Below are 21692 nucleotides of genomic sequence, written 5' to 3' on the forward strand. Positions count from 1 at the left end.
GTTAAGTCTTCTATTTCCATACCATAAGTCAGAACAAGATCTAAGATATGATTAAAGTGGTGGGTGGACTCATTTACTTTTTGAGCAAAGCCAATAGAGTCTAATAATAGATTAAATGCAGTGTTGAGGCTGTCATTCTCAGCATCTGTGTGGATGTTAAAATCGCCCACTATAATTATCTTATCTGAGCTAAGCACTAAGTCAGACAAAAGGTCTGAAAATTCACAGAGAAACTCACAGTAACGACCAGGTGGACGATAGATAATAACAAATAAAACTGATTTTTGGGACTTCCAATTTGGATGGACAAGACTAAGAGTCAAGCTTTCAAATGAATTAAAGCTCTGTCTGGGTTTTTGATTAATTAATAAGCTGGAATGGAAGATTGCTGCTAATCCTCCGCCCCGGCCCGTGCTACGAGCGTTCTGACAGTTAGTGTGACTCGGGGGTGTTGACTCATTTAAACTAACATATTCATCCTGCTGTAACCAGGTTTCTGTAAGGCAGAATAAATCAATATGTTGATCAATTATTATATCATTTACCAACAGGGACTTAGAAGAGAGAGACCTAATGTTTAATAGACCACATTTAACTGTTTTTGTTATGTGTCGGACGCAGCTCGGAGAACCGACCAGCGTTTGAAGGACCCAGTATGAAATAAGCAGAGCACGGTACAAAGGCTAACTGAATTTAATACATAACAGTGATACAAAAAATAACAAAAGAAAGTGCGGTCTGGCGTGGTGCGCTCCCAGCAGCGCTAACGGTCCGGAGCCAGAAGCTGTTCGGACCCAAGGACCCCGCCGACACCCCCCAGGTGGCCGCAACAAACCGAGTCTGTGAAAGAAGGAACCATTATGTGAGTCCACACTCTACACACAGAGAGAACACTTAAAGGTGTACAAACAGCAAACACTTCCTGGCTTGATTACTAATCAACTTCCCAACCTGCAGGCATGGAACATCCAGTTCACAAAACTCCACTGCAGTGGAAGCCGATACATGACTAACATACAGCTCAATATAAAAAGGTGTGAGGGACACCACATTTACTGACTGTATAAATGTTAGTCACAAAATCTAACGTACCTCAGGAAGTGTGCTGACGAGCGTGAGACCTCACCCCCTCCTCTTTCACAGACCGTGCATCAAACCTGGACGTTCTCTGCATCCACTGATGATGAGATGGCTCCCGAGACGACGATCTCACCCGTCTGGTCACAAGGTCGAGTCTCTGGCAAATACACACTGTATACTCCAGTCTTAAATGCCACCATGTTCCAATCCATATAGATGCACCTCAGCTGTGAGTCCTGACGAGCCGCAGGTGATCAGGGTGAGGTCCTGATAACCTCAGCAACACAGCCACTCAGTCCCAAATGCAAGCCACCTGGAAGGAAAACCAAAAGACAGAAACAAAAAGGCAGCCAGGCCCCCCAGCCATACAACAGTTTTAGTCTGTGGTGCAGTTGAAGGTGCTATATTATTTTTTCTTTTTGAATTTTTATGCATAAATAGATTTTTGCTGGTTATTGGTAGTCTGGGAGCAGGCACCGTCTCTACGGGGATGGGGTAATGAGGGGATGGCAGGGGGAGAGAAGCTGCAGAGAGGTGTGTAAGACTACAACTCTGCTTCCTGGTCCCAACCCTGGATAGTCACGGTTTGGAGGATTTAAGAAAATTGGCCAGATTTCTAGAAATGAGAGCTGCTCCATCCAAAGTGGGATGTATGCCGTCTCTCCTAACAAGACCAGGTTTTCCCCAGAAGCTTTGCCAATTATCTATGAAGCCCACCTCATTTTTTGGACACCACTCAGACAGCCAGCAATTCAAGGAGAACATGCGGCTAAACATGTCACTCCCGGTCTGATTGGGGAGGGGCCCAGAGAAAACTACAGAGTCCGACATTGTTTTTGCAAAGTTACACACCGATTTAATGTTAATTTTAGTGACCTCCGATTGGCGTAACCGGGTGTCATTACTGCCGACATGAATTACAATCTTACCAAATTTACGCTTAGCCTTAGCCAGCAGTTTCAAATTTCCTTCAATGTCGCCTGCTCTGGCCCCCGGAAGACAATTGACTATGGTTGCTGGTGTCCCTAACTTCACATTTCGCAAAACAGAGTCGCCAATAACCAGAGTTTGATCCTCGGCGGGTGTGTCGTCGAGTGGGGAAAAATGGTTAGAGATGTGAACGGGTTGGCGGTGTACACTGGGCTTCTGTTTAGGGCTACGCTTCCTCCTCACAGTCACCCAGTCAGCCTGCTTTCCCGACTGCTCGGGATCTGCCAGGGGGTAACTAACGGCGGCTAAGCTACCTTGGTCCGCACCGACTACAGGAGCCTGGCTAGCTGTAGAATTTTCCACGGTGCGGAGCCGAGTCTCCAATTCGCCCAGCCTGGCCTCCAAAGCTACGAATAAGCTACACTTATTACAAGTACCGTTACTGCTAAAGGAGGCCGAGGAATAACTAAACATTTTACACCCAGAGCAGAAAAGTGCGGGAGAGACAGGAGAAGCCGCCATGCTAAATCGGCTAAGAGCTAGTAGCTACGCTAAGCTAGCGGATTCCTAAAAACACGCAAAGTGAATAATGTGTAAATAATTTAGAGGTGATTCAGCAGAAGGAGTGCTTTAGTTAAGGCACGTAAAGATTACACTGGGAAACAAATCGTAATCTAGATAACTAGATCAATCTAACTGCGCAGATTAAACATCTAACAGATACAGAAAAACACCGCTGTGCTCCGGAACAGGAAGTGATACAATACCGCAGTGAGAGCCAACCACCAGTAGAGGCAAGCAAGAGCCTCTACTCGTGGTAGCCATATAATAACTAGTATTATATGGCTACCACAGTACGCGCACTCTGACTGGCTGATTTCCAGTCTGATATTTTCCCATATCAGTCTGTTACCATGACAGTCGGTCCGGATTGTGTATAGGATTTGCCACTTTGTTTACAGTTTTCACGGCACAAAACAAAAAGTGAACAAAGAAATTATGAGCGATGAAGAGGACCATTCTCTGAGTCAATTTTATTACCCTGACGTGTTTGAATTGGAGGAATTAACAGCAAACATGCTTGAAGTGGACTTGCAAAATGAAGACCAACAAGATGAAAACACAGCCCCATATAATAAATAAATAAATAATAAATAATAATAAATAAATACTAAATAAACAGCCATATAATAAATTAATTATTAACCTCGCTTTCTCGGTCTGTATGGGAATATCAGACCTCAGTCTGATATTTTCCCATGAAGACCTTGCGTTTGGTTAATAATCCTTTATTATAATTATGATGATGATGATTATTAATACAATTAATGATAATCCATAATAATAATAATATTATTAATAATAATATTGAATCTGTGCACCAGCAGTCCCTATGCCTATGGTTTACTTTGTCAAAACTGCATCAAATAGCATCCAGTTTGTTGCCAAATGCACATTTATATTTTAATCTTGCTTATTTTTGTAATTTAAAAGTCCTTATGTAAAGTACAGCATATGCTGTGGTGTGCACATGTGTGATTTCCTGTCTGTTGTGAAATGTAACCCACGACAAGGCTGTGTTATAAAGTAGAGTGACTGACAGTACTACTCATTTGCTGTACTTAATGTGTAACGTGTGTGCTTGCGTCCAGGAGGTCTACGTGGGGAAGGAGACTGTGTGTACAGTGGATGGGCTCCATTTTAACAGCTCCTACAACGCCAGAGTCAAAGCATACAACTCCGTTGGCGTGGGGCCGTACAGCAAGACCGTTGTGCTCAAGACCTCAGACGGTCAGTGGTGTGTGTTTGTGTGTAATAAAACAACCAGAATTTTAAAATGACTCGTTTTGGGCCAACCTGCAGTAGCTTCGTTGACCTTTGAGAAGCTTCAGGATGTACCCTGTAAAGTGCAGTGAGAAAGTGAATAGATAAATTAGTGTGTGAACACAAACTCAGTAATAAATGCTGTCATCTTGTAACTCACCAAAATAAAAGTATACACTGATGACACACACGTAGTTTAAATTTTATGCACCAGCTCAACTTGAATGGGAACATGTGTCCAAGCTTCTGACTGCGACTGTTTATGTTGAGAGAAGGAAGAAGTGTCTGCCTCAACTCCACTCATACAAAATCCTTTCTGCAGGGTTATGATGCAGCAGTTCATTCAAGGAGCCCCAATCAAATGTTGAGTCCATAAATGGACATACTGTTCAGATGTTCAACATTTCTGAAGTATAAATCATCATCTTCTTTCGACTGCTCCCTTTAGAGGGCGTCACAACAGATCAATAGTTTCCATCTCACCCTGTCCTCTGTATCTTCCTCTGCCTTCCTCTTTTACTCCTGCCTGGTGGCTCCATCCTCAGCATCCTTCTCTCTATATATCCCGGGTCCTTCTCCAAATGTCCAAACCATTTCAATCTCTCCTCTCTGACTTTGTCCCCAAACCGTCCCACCTGAGCTGTCCTTCTGACACGTTCCTTCCCAATCATGTCCATTCTTGTCACTCCCAAAGAGAATGACAACATTTTCAGCTTTGTCTCCTGGCTTTTTGTTAGTGCCACTGTCTCTAAGCTGTCCAACATTGCTGGTCTCACTACTGTCTTGTAGACTGTCTCCTTCACTCTTGCAGATATTCTTTGGTCACAAATCACTCCTGCCACCTTTCTCCACCCACTCCAACCTGCCTGCACTCTCTTCTTCACCTCTCTACTACACTCTCCATTACTTTGGACAGTTGACCCCAAGTATTTAAACTCATTTACTTTCACCACTTCTACTCTTTCCACACTATTCCACTGGGATCCTCTCTTTCACACACATGTACTCAGTCTTGCTCCTACTGACTTTCATTCCCCTTCTCTCCAGAGTGTATCTCCACCTTTCCAGGCTAGTCTCAACCTGCTACTCTCACTACAGATCACAAACGTCATCTGCAAACATCATAGTCCATGGAGACTCCTATCTGATGTCATCTGTCAACCTGTCCATCACCACTGTGAACAAGAAAGGACTCAAAGCTGATCCTTGCTGTAATCCCACCTCCACCTTGAATGAGTCTGTCATTTCTACTGTGCATCTCACCGATGTCACACTATCCTTGTACATGTCCTGCACTACCCTCACATACTTCTCTGCCACTCAACTTCCTCTTACAATACCAAAGCTCTTCTCTTGGCACCCTGTCATAAGCTTTCTCTAAATCCACAAACACACACTGTAACTCCTTCTGGCCTTCTCCATACTTCTCCATTAGTACTCACAGAGCAAACATTGCATCTGTAGTGCTCTTTCTCAGCATGAAACCATATTGCTGCTCACAGATCTTCACCTGTTAACTACTCTTTCCCATAACTTCATGCTGTGGCTGAGCGGCCACAGCATAATGTTTCTGGAATTACTGCAGCTCTGCACATCACCCTTGTTCTTAAAAATAGGAACCAGCACACTTTGTCTCTACTCCTCCTCTCACTTTCCAAGATTATATTAAACTATCTGCTTAGAAACTTCACTGCCATCTCTCCCAGACATTTCCATGCTTTCACTGGAATGTCATCTGGATCAACCTCCCTTTCCACTCTTCATCCTCTTCATAGCAGCCCTCACTTCATCCTTACTAATCTCTTGCACTTCCTGATTTCATCCAGGCTTTACTCTCTCTCATTTTCTTCATTCATCAGCTCTTCAAAATATTCCCTCCACCTTCTCAACACACTCTCCTCACTTGTCAGCACTTTACCATCTGTATCCTTTATCATCCTAACCTGCTACAGATCCTTTCCAGCTCTGTTCCTTTGTTTGGCCAATTGGTACAAGTCCTTTTCTCCTTCCTTACTAGTCAACCTCTTGTACAGCTCGCAATATGCCTTTTCCTTATCTTTTGCAACTCCTTTTTTCACATTATGCCACATCTCCTTGTACTCCTGTCTACTTTCTTCATCTCTCCGACTATTCCAATTCTTTTTTGCCAACCTTTCTCCTTATGTTTCCTGAACATCTTTATTCCATCACCAAGTCTCCTTGTCTTCCTTCCGCTGTCCAGATTTCAAACCCAGTACTGTACTAGCTGTCTCCCTCACCACATCTGCAGTACTTTTCCAGTTGTCCAAAATTGCTTCCCCTCCATCCAGTGCCTCTCTCACCTGCTCACTGAATTTTACACAACAGTCTTCCTCCTTCAGCTTCCTCCATCTGATCCTTTGTTGAGCTCTAACTCTCCTTCTTCACCTCTAAAGTCATCCTACAAACAACCATCCTATGCTGTCTAACGACACTCCCTCCTGCCACCACCTTATAGTCTCTAATTTCTTTTAGCTTGCACCTCCTATAAAAAATGTAGTCCACCTGGGTGTACCTACTTCCACTCTTAGAGGTCACCCTGTGCTCCTCCCTTTTCCTGAAGTAGGTGTTCACCACAGCCATTTCCATCTTTTTTGCAAAATTAACTACCACCTACCTTTCCACATTCCTATCCTTGATAGCATATCTACCCATTACTTCTTCATCACCTCTGTTCCCTTCACCAACATGCCCATTGAAGTCCGCTTCAATTACTGCTCTTTCATGCTTGGGCACACTCTCCACCACCACGTCTAACTCACTCCAGAAATCTTCTTTCTCCTTCGTCTTGCAACCTACCTGTGCGGCATATGCACTGATGATATTTTTCATCACCCCTTCCACCTTCACAGTCATCACCCTGTCAGACACTCGCTTAACCTCCAACGCACTCTTAACATACTCTTCCCTGAAAATGACCCCAGCACCATTTCTTTTCCTATCCTCATCATGATACAACTTGAACCCACCGCCTCCTGCTCTGACTTCTCTTCCACATGGTCTCTTACACACACAATATGTTCACCTTTCTCCTCTCCATCATGTCAGCTGGCTCTCTCCCTTTACCTTCTACTACTATACTACCAACATTCAAAGTTCTGACCACCACTTTCCCCCTTCTAGTGTTTCACTTCTCCTGTTGTCTGTGGACATGTTCTCTGCCTCTTCTTCTTCTTCATCTTCACCCAGCACTCACCCAATTTCCACCGGCACCCTGTTGGGCAACGACACCAGTGGCGGTCATTGTTATCTCGGGCCTCGACTGATCCGGCATGGAAATTCAATTTGTACTCAGCATATTTGTTTTGTCTTGTTTTATGTAGGAGGCTCTTCCTGACACAATCCTACTCATTTATCTTGGCTTGGGACCAGCACTGTACTGATAGCACACCCCAGGTGGCTGAGTTAAATATGTTACAAAAAATGTTGAACTTTTTCATGATATTCTTATGTTTGAGATCCATATCTATCTATCTGTCTATCTATTTACGTATCGGCGCGCGCGCACACACACACACACACACACACACACACACACACACACACACACACACACACACACACACACACACACACACACACACACACACACACACACACACACACACACACACACACACACACATTATACAAATAATGGATGTCCAATATAACTTTTCTTCATCCAATATTTCTCTATGTTGGATGACTTGCCATCCATCAATTGTTATGTTCTCCACCCCCCTCCCAAATTAAGCAAACAACAAAGGGTCAAGTAAATTAGATCAATTAATTTTGTTGTGAACAGCATATGAATGCTTCTAAAACGTCAGTAGCGTGCTCGTCTACCGTCTTAGTGTTTTTGGCATCCTTGGAGTTCAATATTTCCACCAGTTCCTCCTCTGTGAAGTCAGCAAACCTCACTGGCAGATGATTTTCTGCTGATGTTGACATGTTTGTTGCCATTTTTTCCAACCAGCGTATGTCAGCTAGTTCCTGACCTTCGTATGCCGTGCTCTGATTGGCTAGCTGATGGCAGTAAGCTCTAACGCTATTGGTCAGTGGGAACCGATCCAATATAACTTTTGGTCCTAGCCTTTTTTTAACCTTTTGGATCCAACATAACTTTCTGGCTCCAAGCATGCCAAAATACAGGTAAATGATGGACAGAAAGGCTAGAACATATATATATATATATATATATATATATATATATATATATATATATATATATATATATATATATATATATATATTTCTCTCTTTCTATCTACTGCCTTTACAGGGTACATGCAAACCGAGGAATGATCTTACCACATGCATGATGGAAATTAGGAGCAGGTGTGTTTGAGGTTGCATGTCGCTTGAAGTGAGCCTGTTTGTCACTTTCTTTCATTTTTGAAGCTGAGGTCTGGTGGCTAGTGTGTGTGTGTGTGTGTGAGAACATGCTTATATTTGATATTTGGTATTTGATGTCAGAACAATAAAAACATGCCAAAGCAGATGGATTCTGTCAGACATTGGAACAACAACAATGAATGAAAGTGGGGAAAGAAAAAGCAACATCAGAGAAAAATAGAACAAAAGAGAAGAAACGGGAGGAAAAATGAGAGCTGGGAAGAATCACACACACACACACACACACACACACACACACACACACACACACACACACACACACACACACACACACACACACACACACACACACACACACACACACACACACACACACACTTTCCAAACAGCCAGAATGACAATGGGCATTTCTGAACCTGTTTTCTGACTGATAACTGTTCATCCATCACGTGTTCTTTTGCACTCTTCTTTTCTTTGCCGCCCTCCGCTTTCCTTTTGTCTCTCTCTCTCTCTCTCTCCTTCTTTCTGTCTGTGGAGGACGTGTGCTGCAGCCACACCACATACAGGAAATTCTTGGACGTTAGTCTTGCTGACATAATTCCTCACAAATGTCAAAAGCAGAATCCACTTTTGATATGAATTTAAAAAGATACCTTGTGAATACTGCGTGATTTTACATTGCCTGTTATTTTGTAGTACACGTTTTTAAGTAGCTGAAGTGAAGCAGGCAACACTGAGGCAGGTTCAGTAAACAGGCAAAAGGTCAAAATGCAAGATGCAATCATACCAGGCACCATGTCCAGGTGAGCAGACTGAACCCAGAAGTCAAAGTGAGGCAGGAGAACTTAGCAACTAGAAAACACTAGGAGAAAAAGGTGGCGAGAGGTTTTGGCATGGCACAAGACGTTCTGGCATGGATGCTGAAGAGAGACGTTTAAGGAGGTGATCAATGAAATGAGAAACAGGTGTGAGGGCACACAGGAAGAAAGAAGAAAAACATAGGCAAAGGATGTCAAAATTAAACAGGAAGAGAGAAGAGAAAGAGAACCATGACATGAATTATCAGTAATTGCTGTTGCTGGACTTCCACATGCAGTGTGTAATGCTATTTTCCCCAGATATTAAGTTAGCATGGAGCATATATAATCATAATAATAATTTATTTTTTTACAATGTGCTTCACAATGTCACTTTCAATAAAAAACAAGAAAAAACAATAATGAGAAACACAGTAGATAAAACAATAATAATTAATAGTATTCCAAACAAAAAAAATTACAACACTAAAACACAAATGAACACACCCTTAAGATGTAGACACGGTGTGACAGATTGAGTAAACTGATTAGTAACACAATGAAATAATTTGTCCATTGGCAAAAATTGCTAAATCCATTGATCCATGGATTTGGCTCTGATGAAATGAGTGACTGAATGCAGGTGTGCATCACTTCTGGACACAAACAGAAGATGAACAGATAACCCACGGATAATACTAACATCTACTGGATGTCTGCTGGCAAGCTAATGACCAGGTACATGAGAAAACAAACAATCGAGCAACCATCGGGGAAGCTCTCTGTCTGATGTCTGCTCAAAGTTTTGAGCATGCACAAACCTTTCCAGTGGACTCGCCGGACATCAGCTGACAAGCAATACATTTAATGAATGAGAAAAGGATAAAAATGGACATGAACAGATAATAAAATTTTGTGTCCGTTCCTCATGCATTTCCTCAATCCACAGTGTGAATAGACTTTAGTGACTAGAGGCAGTCAGATGTGAATCTTGAGTGGTTCTTATTTAGTCGGTTATGTTAATTAATTTTAATGTTACATATATAATATTAATTTTCTATACCCGCTTATTCCAATCAAGGGTTGCCTTTGGGGGGGGGGGGGGGGGGTGCTGGAGCCTATCCTAGCAGTCCTAGGGCATGAGGCAGGGTACATCCTTGAAATGACACCAGTCTGTGCACTAGCGCGTGCGCGCACACACGCGCACACACACACACACACACACACACACACACACACACACACACACACACACACACACACACACACACACACACACACACACACAAAGTCAATTTAAAGTCACCAATCCTGCATGTTTTTGGAAGTGGGGGAAGCTGTAGCACCCGGAGGGAACCCACTCAAACACAGGGAGAACATGCAAACTCCACACAGACAGGCCCAAGTGGGACATAATCCCATGACCTTCAAGCTGTGGATCCTAAACCCTGGAAACATTCGGAGACATCTTGGAAACGGAAACATTGCAGGCAACACTGCAGACGGCCTGAAATAAAGTGGAAAAAGGACAAACCACAGGTGTCTCTGGGTGTTCTGAGGGTCACTCTGACTAGCAGAAGGTTGTGAAGGAGATTAAATCTCAATATTTATCTCATATTATTTCCAGTAGTTGTCATCGGCCCAGAGTGTTGTGTCAGACTATAAACTCAGCTGTAAACCCGTGTAGCTCTGTTTCAATGGATGCTGCAACCACGACCTGTGAAGAGTTTGTCAATTTCAGTTTATCTTCATTTATATAGCACCAAATCACAACAGAGTCGCCTCAAGGCACATCACACAAGTAAGGTCTAACCTTACTAACCCCCAGAGCAGCAGTGGTAAGGAAAAACTCCTTCTGAGGAAGAAACCTCAAGCAGACCAGACTCAAAAGGGTGACCCTCTGCTTGGGCCATGCTCCAGACATAAAGTACAGTTTCTTCAGTTTTTTATTGGTGAAGTGTCACCAGTCAGACAGAATGCTTATGATAAATGTAATGCTGAACTGTGTTCATTCCTCGTTCGACCTGTAGTGAGGCAGGGAAACATATAAAACCTGCAAATTGTCCTTTAGATGTTGTTCCAGCTAAGGTGCTGAAAGACATTTTTAATGCTGTGGGGGCAGGTCTCCTGACTTTTATCAGCTCTTGTTTTAATTCAGAGACTGTTCCAGTTGCTTTTAAACATGCTGTGATTCGACTCCTTCTTAAAAACTTAACCTTGACTCAGCTGTTTATTTTGATAACTGTTGCTTCCTTCCAACAGTGGCCTGGTTCACCTTTGATCCTACCTCAGCTCACCGGGACATCACTCTGTCCAATGAAAACCAGACAGTCACCTGCAACAGCTACGATGACCGTGTGGTGCTCGGCACTGCTGCTTTCTCGAAGGTAATGTAAAACATGTTTATATCCCCGCTCAACCAAGCTGGGCAGCATTACGTTTTCACTGCCTCCTTCTGTCTGGACGTCCGTCTGTATACTTCTCATGTCCATAAAATAGCTAAAGAACACCTCATCTGAAGTGACACCATCTTGATTTTTGTGTTTGTGCAATAACTAAAGAATGCCTCGTCTGATTGAAACCATTTCTTGGTGGTGAACTGGGGGAGGCTAGAGGAAAGTTCCTTTTGAAAATGGTGGTTCTCCATCATCTAATATGGCTTCCAAGGGCATGTCTTAGTTTTCATTTCTGCACAACAACTAAAGAAAGTCTCTTCTGGTTGAAACTATTTCTTGGTGGTATATTGGGGAGGACAGAAGAAGTATCCTTTTGAAGGTGTGGGTCACTACACCACATACTCATTACAAAGCAGCGATCTTTTGCTATATAACTCTCTGGTGACGGTGGCAGAGAAGAGAACACTGGACAAACTGCTGCTGGACATTATGGATGATACCAGTCACCCTCTGCACACTGTCATCAGCAACCAGAGGAGCCTGCTCCTTCCCAAGTGCAGAACCAACAGACTGAAAAACTCCTTTGTCCATCAGACGGTACAAGTCCTCACTCAGGGGGAGGAGGAGTAACAGGAAGACAGAGGATGGGAATGAGAGGAATGGTAGTATCCAGTAAACCAGTAGCAAGCAGTATTTCTGGTATTCATATTCAGTGTTGTAATGTAACAAAGTAGAAATACTTTGTTACTGTACTTCAGTAGAATTTTGACGTATCTGTACTTTACTTCGTTATATAAATTTCTGGTGACTTTCACTTTTACTTCACTACATTTCCTCAAGAAAATGTATACTTTTACTCTGATACATTTCCCTGAACCATCTTTGTTACTCGTTACTACAATATAAAAGTAGAAGAAATTTGATTGGGCAATGCCTGTTTGCAGAGGTGAAAGCAGCGGTGCGCCGTACCGGGAAGAGATACAGTCCTCTACAGCCGCAGTGGAGGGGTCCTCATTTCATGCCCGCAGCAAGTGTTTGACATAAAACAAGTTTAAAAGAACAAAAAAATAAAAATAAAATAAATAAAAAAAAGTTGAATCTGTGCCCCTGCAGAGGAAGAGGAGACTGGAGGGTGAAAAGGGGGCCATCTGCGCTTTGGACTCCCAATGCGTACACCCCGACGCGCGCACACATACACGGATCGGCTTCCGCTGGAATTAACACACACTTAACACATTTAAGTACCGACAAAACTGACCAGCGTAGCTATTTGATTTAACTTATTTTATTTGAAATTTCCCGGGAGTTGCGGTGCATAAAAGCAGCACCACATTTTGGATTTGAGAGTGCAAAGAGCATGTTTGGATGCTTTGCAGTGGTTGGTGGTGATGACGCTTGCATTTTTTTTCCTTAAATTTGACACAACTGTGTAGCTATAAATGACTGTTCTGTTTCACAAGAGCCTGGCTGTTGTGTTTAACAGAAAAGTGTGTGTGGGTCTTTGAGGAAAAAGACTGTGTGGTCTTCTGAAAAAGAACGGCACTCATCCCGTTACCAACACCAACTGCTCCGCCAGAGGCGGATCCAGCCTCTTATAGGGGCTGAGGCCCCTCCTGGTTTCTCCAGACACCACACTGGCTTTCTTTTTGTGTCACAATTTCACTCTCCACTCGCTTTGAATTTTACTTTTAGTCAATACTTTTACTTAAAGTACATTTTATATGAGAAATTTACTTTTGATACTTAAGTACAATAAATTTCAGATACTTTAAGACTTTTACTCAAGTACTATTTTTAAAGGCGACTTTAACTTTTACCAAAGTAATTTTATGGTAAAATACTTGTACTTTCAATCAAATATCACTTTGACGTACTTTATACAAGACTGTTTATATTTGCATATTTATATTTGCAAATTGTTTTTTTTTTTACTTTCACTTTTGATGCTCTGCGTGCTTCTTACTCTGTGTGCTGCTATACAATGCTGTAGGAACCTCAATTTCCCTGAGGGAATCTTCCAAAGGGATCAATAAAGTTCAGTCTAATCTAATCTAATCTAATCTATTAGTCCATGTGCCATCTTTAAAGCATCCACCTTTCAGTACAAGAAATTATGTCCAGACTTCATGATCACCTCTACTGATCACACACACACCAACGTAATGTATCCCACGCTTTGTGTTGCTGTTTAACCCTTGTTTTAGAATTTCATGTGCAAATTGCAATTCACTTTTGATTTTCTGAAACAAACAGGGCTAAACTTAACACTGTGCCAGATTGTAGCAGCGATAAAAGAGCTGAGACAGACGGCGAGACTCGCCATTTACCAGATGATTTACGATCTTATCCTTACCGATGGCCATGAGCTTACAGCAGTGACCAAAAGAACAAGGTCATGGATACAAGCAACAGAAATGAGGTTCTACACTCTACAATCGGGCAAAGACTCTGAGTAGAGCTGCTGCTTTTTTCGCATTTTTAGGAGCCAGCTGAGGGGCATCTGATGGTGCTGATATCTTTTCACGAGAATGAAAGACCAAGGATTTAGTGCTGGTGCTTTTGTTTCCTGTATTGCTCTATAATTGTGAGACTTGGACGCTCACCAGTTATCTAAGGTGATGACTGAACATCTCTGGTATTTGGGGAACTTTGGTGGACCAGATAAACCCAAAAGGCAACTTTGTTTTGTTTACATATTATACAATAGCCCTGTCTGCCACCCTTACACTGCCATCTGTTGGCCATGACTGGTATATGCAGGGCTCGTCTGATCATCACATGCAGGATTGAAATTAGGAGCAGGTGTGCTTAAAGCTACATATGTCTTAAAGTGAACACGTCAGGTTCTTTCATTTCAAAAACTAATTCTGGTCACGACCACGGCTTGTTAAAAAAGTTTACATTAAGAAGTTGACTTGTCTACTGTCTTTACAAATAACAAATACAATGCTTTTTATTCTCACTTTTATCCTGAGGGCATTCACTACTGGGAGGTCAACATTGATCGTTATGACAACCACCCAGATCCCGCGTTTGGTGTGGCGAGGATCAACACGATGAAAGACATGATGTTGGGGAAGGACGACAAGGCCTGGGCCATGTATGTGGACAACAACCGCTCGTGGTTCATGCACAACAACTCCCACACTAACAGGTATGTGCAGCATCCAAGAAGACCAGTGCTGATAATGGTCTACATAGTTCAGTCCAAAAATGCTTGGGCACCGAGTAACTTCAATATCTTAGGTGAAAATGGCAAATACAGAGGCTGATCTTGGAGTGGAGGCTGTCAGCTTGGATTTGAGGGTAACTGAGGTTATTCTATGCAGGACTCTCCAAACACAGCCAGTGAAGTTTGTTTACTGTTACAGAGTTTTACAGTCTTACAGCTTCTTGGTGGCTTATTGTATTTGTAGTCCATGAGTCAGTCATCAATTTTGACCTAATCGGTACCACTTAAGGTGACTAAATGACACTTAGAATCCAGCCTCAGTGTACCATGGCCTACACAAAAATGTATGATAGCCATCCCAGTGGTAGCTGTAGCCAGGTAGGGGTCAATGAAGAATTATACAGAGGGCAAAATTTAAAAATGCTCCAATCACATTGAAAACTATATCACAATGTTTATCTGATCATAACAATTCCAAAAAAGTATAGTTTGGATGATCTATGATGGAATGTTCTGGAGTTATGGGGTAAAAACAGCAAAAAGGGTGACAAAGGTCAGTTTCAGTTTGTACAGGGGTCAAAAGTTAAGGTTGCTCCAATTTCAGTAAAAATGATGTAAATTATTGTTTGGGTTAATAGGGTTCTAATAAGGAATAATTTGCACCATCTGTCATGCTTACGTATCACATTATAGAATCCAATGGATGTTATTTCAACCAATAATTTGCATTACTGGTTGAAATAAAAAATGTATGGCTGTCATACATTTTTGTGTAGGTCATGGTACACTAGGCTGGATTCTAAGTGCCGTTCAGTCACCTTAAGTGGTACCAAAAACCTGCTTGGCCCATGGACTCTTCTTCATGCACAGTCAGTTTTTAAAGACAGTCAGGTCCATAAGTAATCAACAGTGATCGCTACTATAGTTTTGAGTCTGTTTCCCACCAACATGGAGTAAAATGTAACATTTAAGACTCTCTCGTAGTGTAGATTGTCTACTTTAATTCAAGGTGTTTCAAAACTATAACATTAAATATTTAGGAATAGAAATTTCCATAAAAAGTGTTCATTTTGTGATAAAAGCATGGAATTTGGCACATATATTCTAAATTAACTAATGTTTATTTTCAGATATGGAGCCATCCTGGAGCTGAGGTACAGGGGTCAACAAAAAATTACACAGGGGTCAAAATTTAAAAATGCTTCAATCATATTGATAATTAAATGCATTTTAAAAAGGAATAGTTTGCACCATCTGTCATTCTTAGTTGTCATGCTACAGGGTAACATGTCATACATCATAGAATCCAATGGACGTCGACCTTGTTTGACCTTTACTTTGGAGACCAAGCATTCAACACAGTCAAAACTATTCCATTTATTATTCCTTTTATTTCAACCAATAATTTGTATCACTTTTTACCAAAATTGGAGAAACTTTAACTTTTGACCCCTGTACAAACTGAAACCATTTGTCACCATTTTTGCAGTTTTTACTCCAGAACATTCAGTCATAGATAATCCAAACTATACCTTTTTGTAATCATTATGATCAGACAAATAATGTGGTGTAGTTTTCAACATGAAGTGATCCCAGGATCTTCTTGGTGTGAGGCAGCAGCGCTAACCACTGGGCTGCCAAAACCAATATTTACTGTATATTTGAAAATTTTCACACTCTATAATTTAGTCCATGTTAAAGTTTCTTTGTTCAAATTGTTTCACTGTAAATGTTGCCTTTTATCTGTGCAGGGCTGAAGGTGGCATCACCAAGGGCTCAACTGTGGGCGTCCTGCTGGATTTGACCAAACGCACACTGAGTTTTTATATCAACAAGGAGCAGCACGGTCCAACTGCATTTGAGAACCTGGATGGGGTCTTTTTACCAGCTGTCAGCCTCAACAGAAATGTCCAGGTCAGCAGGTCGACCACCCTGAAAACCAGCTAGCCACCAAAAATGTACTTAGTCTGTAGGCCAGATAGGTTGGTCACTACCACCATGGGTGGCAAAACATTTGATTTGGCATTTTGGTCACCTATGTATAAGGACTTGAAAAAAGAATTTTTGCCATTTCAAATATAAGAAATACAAAAAACTAAAAATTTCTAAAATTATTGTTCTTAAACTCGAACTGAAAGCAAATCTCTACAACTTGATATAAAGTAATAAAAAATATAAAAGCCAAGATGATGGGTTGCAGAAGTAATCAGCCCCTTTGGTATAATACCTGTAAATAATCAGTTTTATTGCCAGTTTTCTTCAGACAAGTCAGGGGATGGATACATTAACATTTCCAAGACATGTCAAAACAAGACATGTCCTGGGAAAACAGGATGTTTGGTCACCCTACTGTATGTAGTTGTGTCATGAATACATCTGGCATAAAACTAGACCAAAATCAACATACAGATCCACCTATGTTGACCCTGGACTGAATGTTATGGGGTAAAAACAGCAAAAATTGTGAAAGTACATTTAAATACTTACAGGGGTCACAAGTTAAACTTCCAACTTTGGAAAAAAGTGGAGGACATTATTGGTTGAGCTAACAGGATTAATAAATGGAATTGTCTTGGCGGCGTTGAATGCTTGGTCGCCAAGGTCAGCTTTTATTATTCATTTTCTATAACTGCTTATTCCAACTTTGGAATGGGAACGTTTATATGGATAATGATTTCTTAGCATTTATGGACCTATCTACGTTGTTGTCTTTTGGTCACCCCGTTGTTTTTTTCTCCATTGGAGGCACCACAGTAGATCCAGAACAGATCCACTTAGTTTTCTTCCCCGCTAGATGCCCTTCCTAACACAACTTTACTTTGACCTGGGGAAACACACACAGCTCCTGGTCTTCCTAAGAGGTCTCCCATCCAAGTACTAACCAGTGCTTACTCTGTATAGCTTCTGAGGTCTGACAGATCAAGCAAATGTCAAGCAAACCAATTTCAGTTAGATTCTACGACACATTTTACCCCGTAACATGATAATTAAACATGACAGATGGTGCAAAGTATTTCTTTTTAGGAATACTTTGCACCATGTGGGATGGCCATCATGCATAAATATTAATGAGGGATATAGTACACCAGGTCAGTTATGGGGGTGGTAAGTTTTTCCACTGTAGGTGGTGGTGACACGCCCACTTTCAGGCGTCTGGCCGAAGGTCTAATTCTGGAAACTCCTACAAAATGTTTTGGTTTTTTGGTGTCGCCTGATATGTGATCTTGTGCCAGCGCCGACATCAGTGTTTGTCTCCTTCAGGTGACCTTACTGACCGGCCTGGAGGTGCCAAAGAATATTTAACAGTCGGCGCTGAGGACATCCTGTATACACTCTAGCATCGGTTCGCTCCCATGTGGACCTTTTCCTAAACTCATCAGGTGGGATTTACCCTCTCCCGCCCTGTTGTCTTGGATACACTCGATCATTTTGGATGAAGGAGTAAGTCGAAATGTTACAGGCTCTAAAACCAATGAGAAAAGATGCTTGAATGGAATAGTCACCAGAAGGCCACTTCTGTCAAAGCCCAGGCCTGTGACACCAGGACAACAACATCTTAAGACATTCTGGGAAGTTTAATACACACATCATTACAATATGTGCAGCTGCTTAATTCCTGCAGTCGATGTTCTGTCACTGTCAGAAACAGACTCTCACACTGTGCAGTGTAGAAATATTGTTTTTAAGGAAAATTACCATCACTATATATTTATTTTTATTCCATAAACTCTCTGTATGCAGTGATTCTCATGTTATTCAACCCCCACCCCCCTTCTCAGGTCCTTTTACATTTTAAATGGTAAAACAAAAGCTTCATCGGAACCACTCATGAGATATATTAAACATCAGATTTTCCACTTAGTGACTGACCGAAACCCTCATGATCAATCATCTCATGTAGCATGTAAAAGATTTCTTTTTTCTGCTGTCAAAGTTTACATGTTGTGGACAGGCTGCAACTAACGATTATCTCATCATCGATTTATCGATAGATTATTTTCTCGATTGATTAGATGTTTGGTACAAAAAAAAGTCATAAAAGGAACAAAAATGTTGATCAGTGTTTTCCAGAGCCCTAGATGATGCCTTCAAATGTCCTATTTTGTCCACAAGGACCATAATGACAAAAATGTCATCAAAATCTCAACTTTTTGGCACAGAGATGGGAGCAATCACATAACTACCGCCATGTTGTCTGTTGGCACCTAAGTACCGCTTTGGCTGTGTCCTGTCCTGTTCACTGTAGCGGGGCAGATATGTGAAATGATTGTGTGTTTCACAGACATTGTTTGATATGTCATGAACAATTTAGATATACCAAGCTCAGTTCTGCCCTGAGAATAATAAATAGCTAAATCCAAGAAGACCACCATGAAGTTCCAAAATATCTTGCTGTCATTCTTACTATATGTAGTGGTGGGTACCGCTAACCAAAAAGTTAGCTTTGATAACCACTAATCAGATAACTGAAAAGTTAGCTTTTATAATGGTAAACCGCAGAAGCTACAATTAATCGCTAATTGCTAACTTCCAGTATTGTCTCTGATACACTCTCAGGTACTAAGCTGGTTTTGAGTTTAAGCACCAACACTTCTGATTAGAAGCAAAGACGATCACAAACCCAACACAACCAATGAGTCAGCGCTTCAGTCTTTGTGCACGCTGCCCACTGCTGTAAGAAAGTCCTTTCCATTCACAGCATACAGCGGTCCAGCCACAAGGCAGATGTCCTGAAAAGGAAAGCATGTCTGACTTATGGTTTTGATTTATAAATCAAATTAATCCGGATAGACTATTACATTAATGTCAATTCTGACATTTTTACAAAGTGAAAATATAACACATATATTTTAATTTTAAAGTAATGCACTAATGCTGAATGTTTTGAACATTAACACACAGATGCCAAAATGCATTATGGGTAAAATGAGCCTCCCCTCATCACGGACTGGTTGATGTAAAAACCAAACACAAAAGTGACTGTAACACGTATTGGTTTTTACAAATAAATGTGTATATGTAAAATATGTAATTTAATTTGTAAAAAAAGGCATTTGCAAAACTGAAAATTCTGTTTGTTGTGATTCAACTCTACAACTGTGTGATATAACCGGGTACCATTCACACTACCATCCAGTAAATGGGTCAAAATGCATAGAACACTGCCATTTCACTGTTACTAACAATGAAAATGGCAGGGGACTAAATTACCGGAACTAAATTTAGCAGAAGCTAATTGGTCCGCTGATGGTTTTTGAAGTTAGCTGAAAAGCTAATCCACAAACTAAAAACATAGCTTCGCTAATTAGCAGTTAGCGGAACTGTGCCCACCACGTCATATCGACACAAATGAAGTATAGTTTTCTTAAATGCTGAATCCATTCAACCACATTTATATTAATTAAAAAAAGAAACATTGAACTTGGCTTGAGATCAAATGTTTTTAATTAATATTTTATAACAAGCAGTGCCTGTGCAAGATTTGGTGCTTTTACCATAAAACGCACAATTGTAGTGATATTTTACACATATTTTCCCCACTAGTGAATAAAATGTAAGACCCAAAAATAACTGCAACAGGACAAAATTGTATTGTATTAATCTGTCCTGTTCTCTCTTGCTTTACTGCATTTTGGTTCAGATATGAGAATCAGGTTGGTTTCGGATTTATTCATGAGGTTAGGAAAGAAGTTCCTTATTCACAGCTATGTCAGGTCTAAACAACATTGATCATCCTCATCTGATAGCCATATCAGGAGAAGTGATAAGAATGCTACCCTGTTTTTCACAGTATAGGTCGAATTTTTTTTCCTACTAGTTTGGGAGGTTTTGCGACTTATACTTGTATGTAGATTTTTCCGCTTCAAGAGGCATTTTTTAACAGGTGCAACTTAAACTCCAGAAAATACGGTAATATTGGAACTTTGTAAGCTCAGGACCTGAACTCAACAATTCCACATCTCTGGAAGCTGATGTTTGCCAGTAAACAAGTTGATGGTAATTTTCATTCATCTCTGTTGTGGTTGGCACCACAGACCTCTTCAACAGTTGTGAATGGCGAGCTCCTCCTGTGAGGCTGAAGGACATCTAGGAAAAGCTTTTGGAGTCTTGAGGTCACTCGACACATTCAGCGATACAGATACTTCTGCAGAAGAATGAAGGTCCAAGTCATGGCATTTCCAGTTTTGCTGCATGAAATACAGACACCAACCCGTTACCATCTTGACATCTCAATGTTTGCAGTACCAGGTCTCCTTGGAGACTCCTTGGGTACAGATGCAATGACTGGCAAATAAGCAGTTACTTCAGAAGAACCAGATGAAATATCAATTACTACACTATACCCAAGTGTTTGCTTTCCTGAGCATGATCTAGCACATAAGTGTCTTACTGCTGAGGATCTCAACAATTGAAGGAGGCCAAGAAGATGCCAATGCATCACCTGGCTGCAGAAGATAGATTACTACTATTCGAAATTAGGGATGGACCAGTAGTCTGCCTCAGTGGCTGGCAACTGGGACCCAGGTCAGCTCTGTAATGTTGCAAAGTGGAATCTAGATTGAAATATGTTCCTATACGCCTGTTGATTTATTTTCTGGCACTTATCCGGGTCTGGGTTGTGGTGACAGCAGATCAAGCAGCTCACCCCACACTTTCTTATCCTCGGCCACGTCCTCTAACTCTTCCAGGGAGACCCTGATGCGTTCCCAAGACAGCTGGGAAACTGAATCCCTCCAGCGTATCCTGAGTCTTCCTTGGGCCTTCTCCCACTTAGACGTGTCTGAAAAACCTCCCAGAGGGCCACAATAGGGAGGCATCCTCAGCAGATGCCCGAACCACCTGAGCTGGCTCCTTTTTCTACTTCATGTCCCTTCCAGATATCTCACCCTGTTCCAGAGTGTAAGTCCAGACACAAGACGGAGGAACTGCCTTTCTGCTGCTTGTATCCATGACCTTGTTCTTTCAGTTATTGCACAGAGTTTATGACTATAGGTGAGGAGTGTAAATCGCCAGGTAAAGTGAGAGTCTTGCCTCCTGGCTCACCTCTTTCTTCACCATGATGTTTTGGTACAGAGAACTTCAGACACAGTCCCAATCGGTCAATCGATCTCACACTCCAACTTACTCCCACTCATG

At 41.5% G+C, this 21692-nt stretch overlaps 1 protein-coding gene across 2 annotated transcripts in view; it reads left to right on the plus strand.

Moving 5' to 3' along the window:
- LOC117503233 (E3 ubiquitin-protein ligase TRIM9) overlaps window positions 1–18128 on the plus strand; it is a 113270-nt gene extending 95142 nt beyond the window's left edge. For both annotated transcript variants that reach the window (XM_034162440.1, XM_034162441.1), the window contains 5 exons: window positions 3663–3801; window positions 11250–11374; window positions 14359–14537; window positions 16307–16469; window positions 17817–18128. In XM_034162440.1, coding sequence (XP_034018331.1) covers window positions 3663–3801; window positions 11250–11374; window positions 14359–14537; window positions 16307–16469; window positions 17817–17858 — 648 coding nt within the window. In that variant the 3' untranslated portion in view covers window positions 17859–18128. The remainder of the gene's footprint in view (window positions 1–3662; window positions 3802–11249; window positions 11375–14358; window positions 14538–16306; window positions 16470–17816) is intronic.
- The last annotated feature ends 3564 nt before the right edge of the window (window positions 18129–21692 follow it).

The sequence above is a fragment of the Thalassophryne amazonica genome, chromosome 21 (genome assembly GCF_902500255.1).
Source record: "Thalassophryne amazonica chromosome 21, fThaAma1.1, whole genome shotgun sequence".
Taxonomy (NCBI): domain Eukaryota; kingdom Metazoa; phylum Chordata; class Actinopteri; order Batrachoidiformes; family Batrachoididae; genus Thalassophryne; species Thalassophryne amazonica.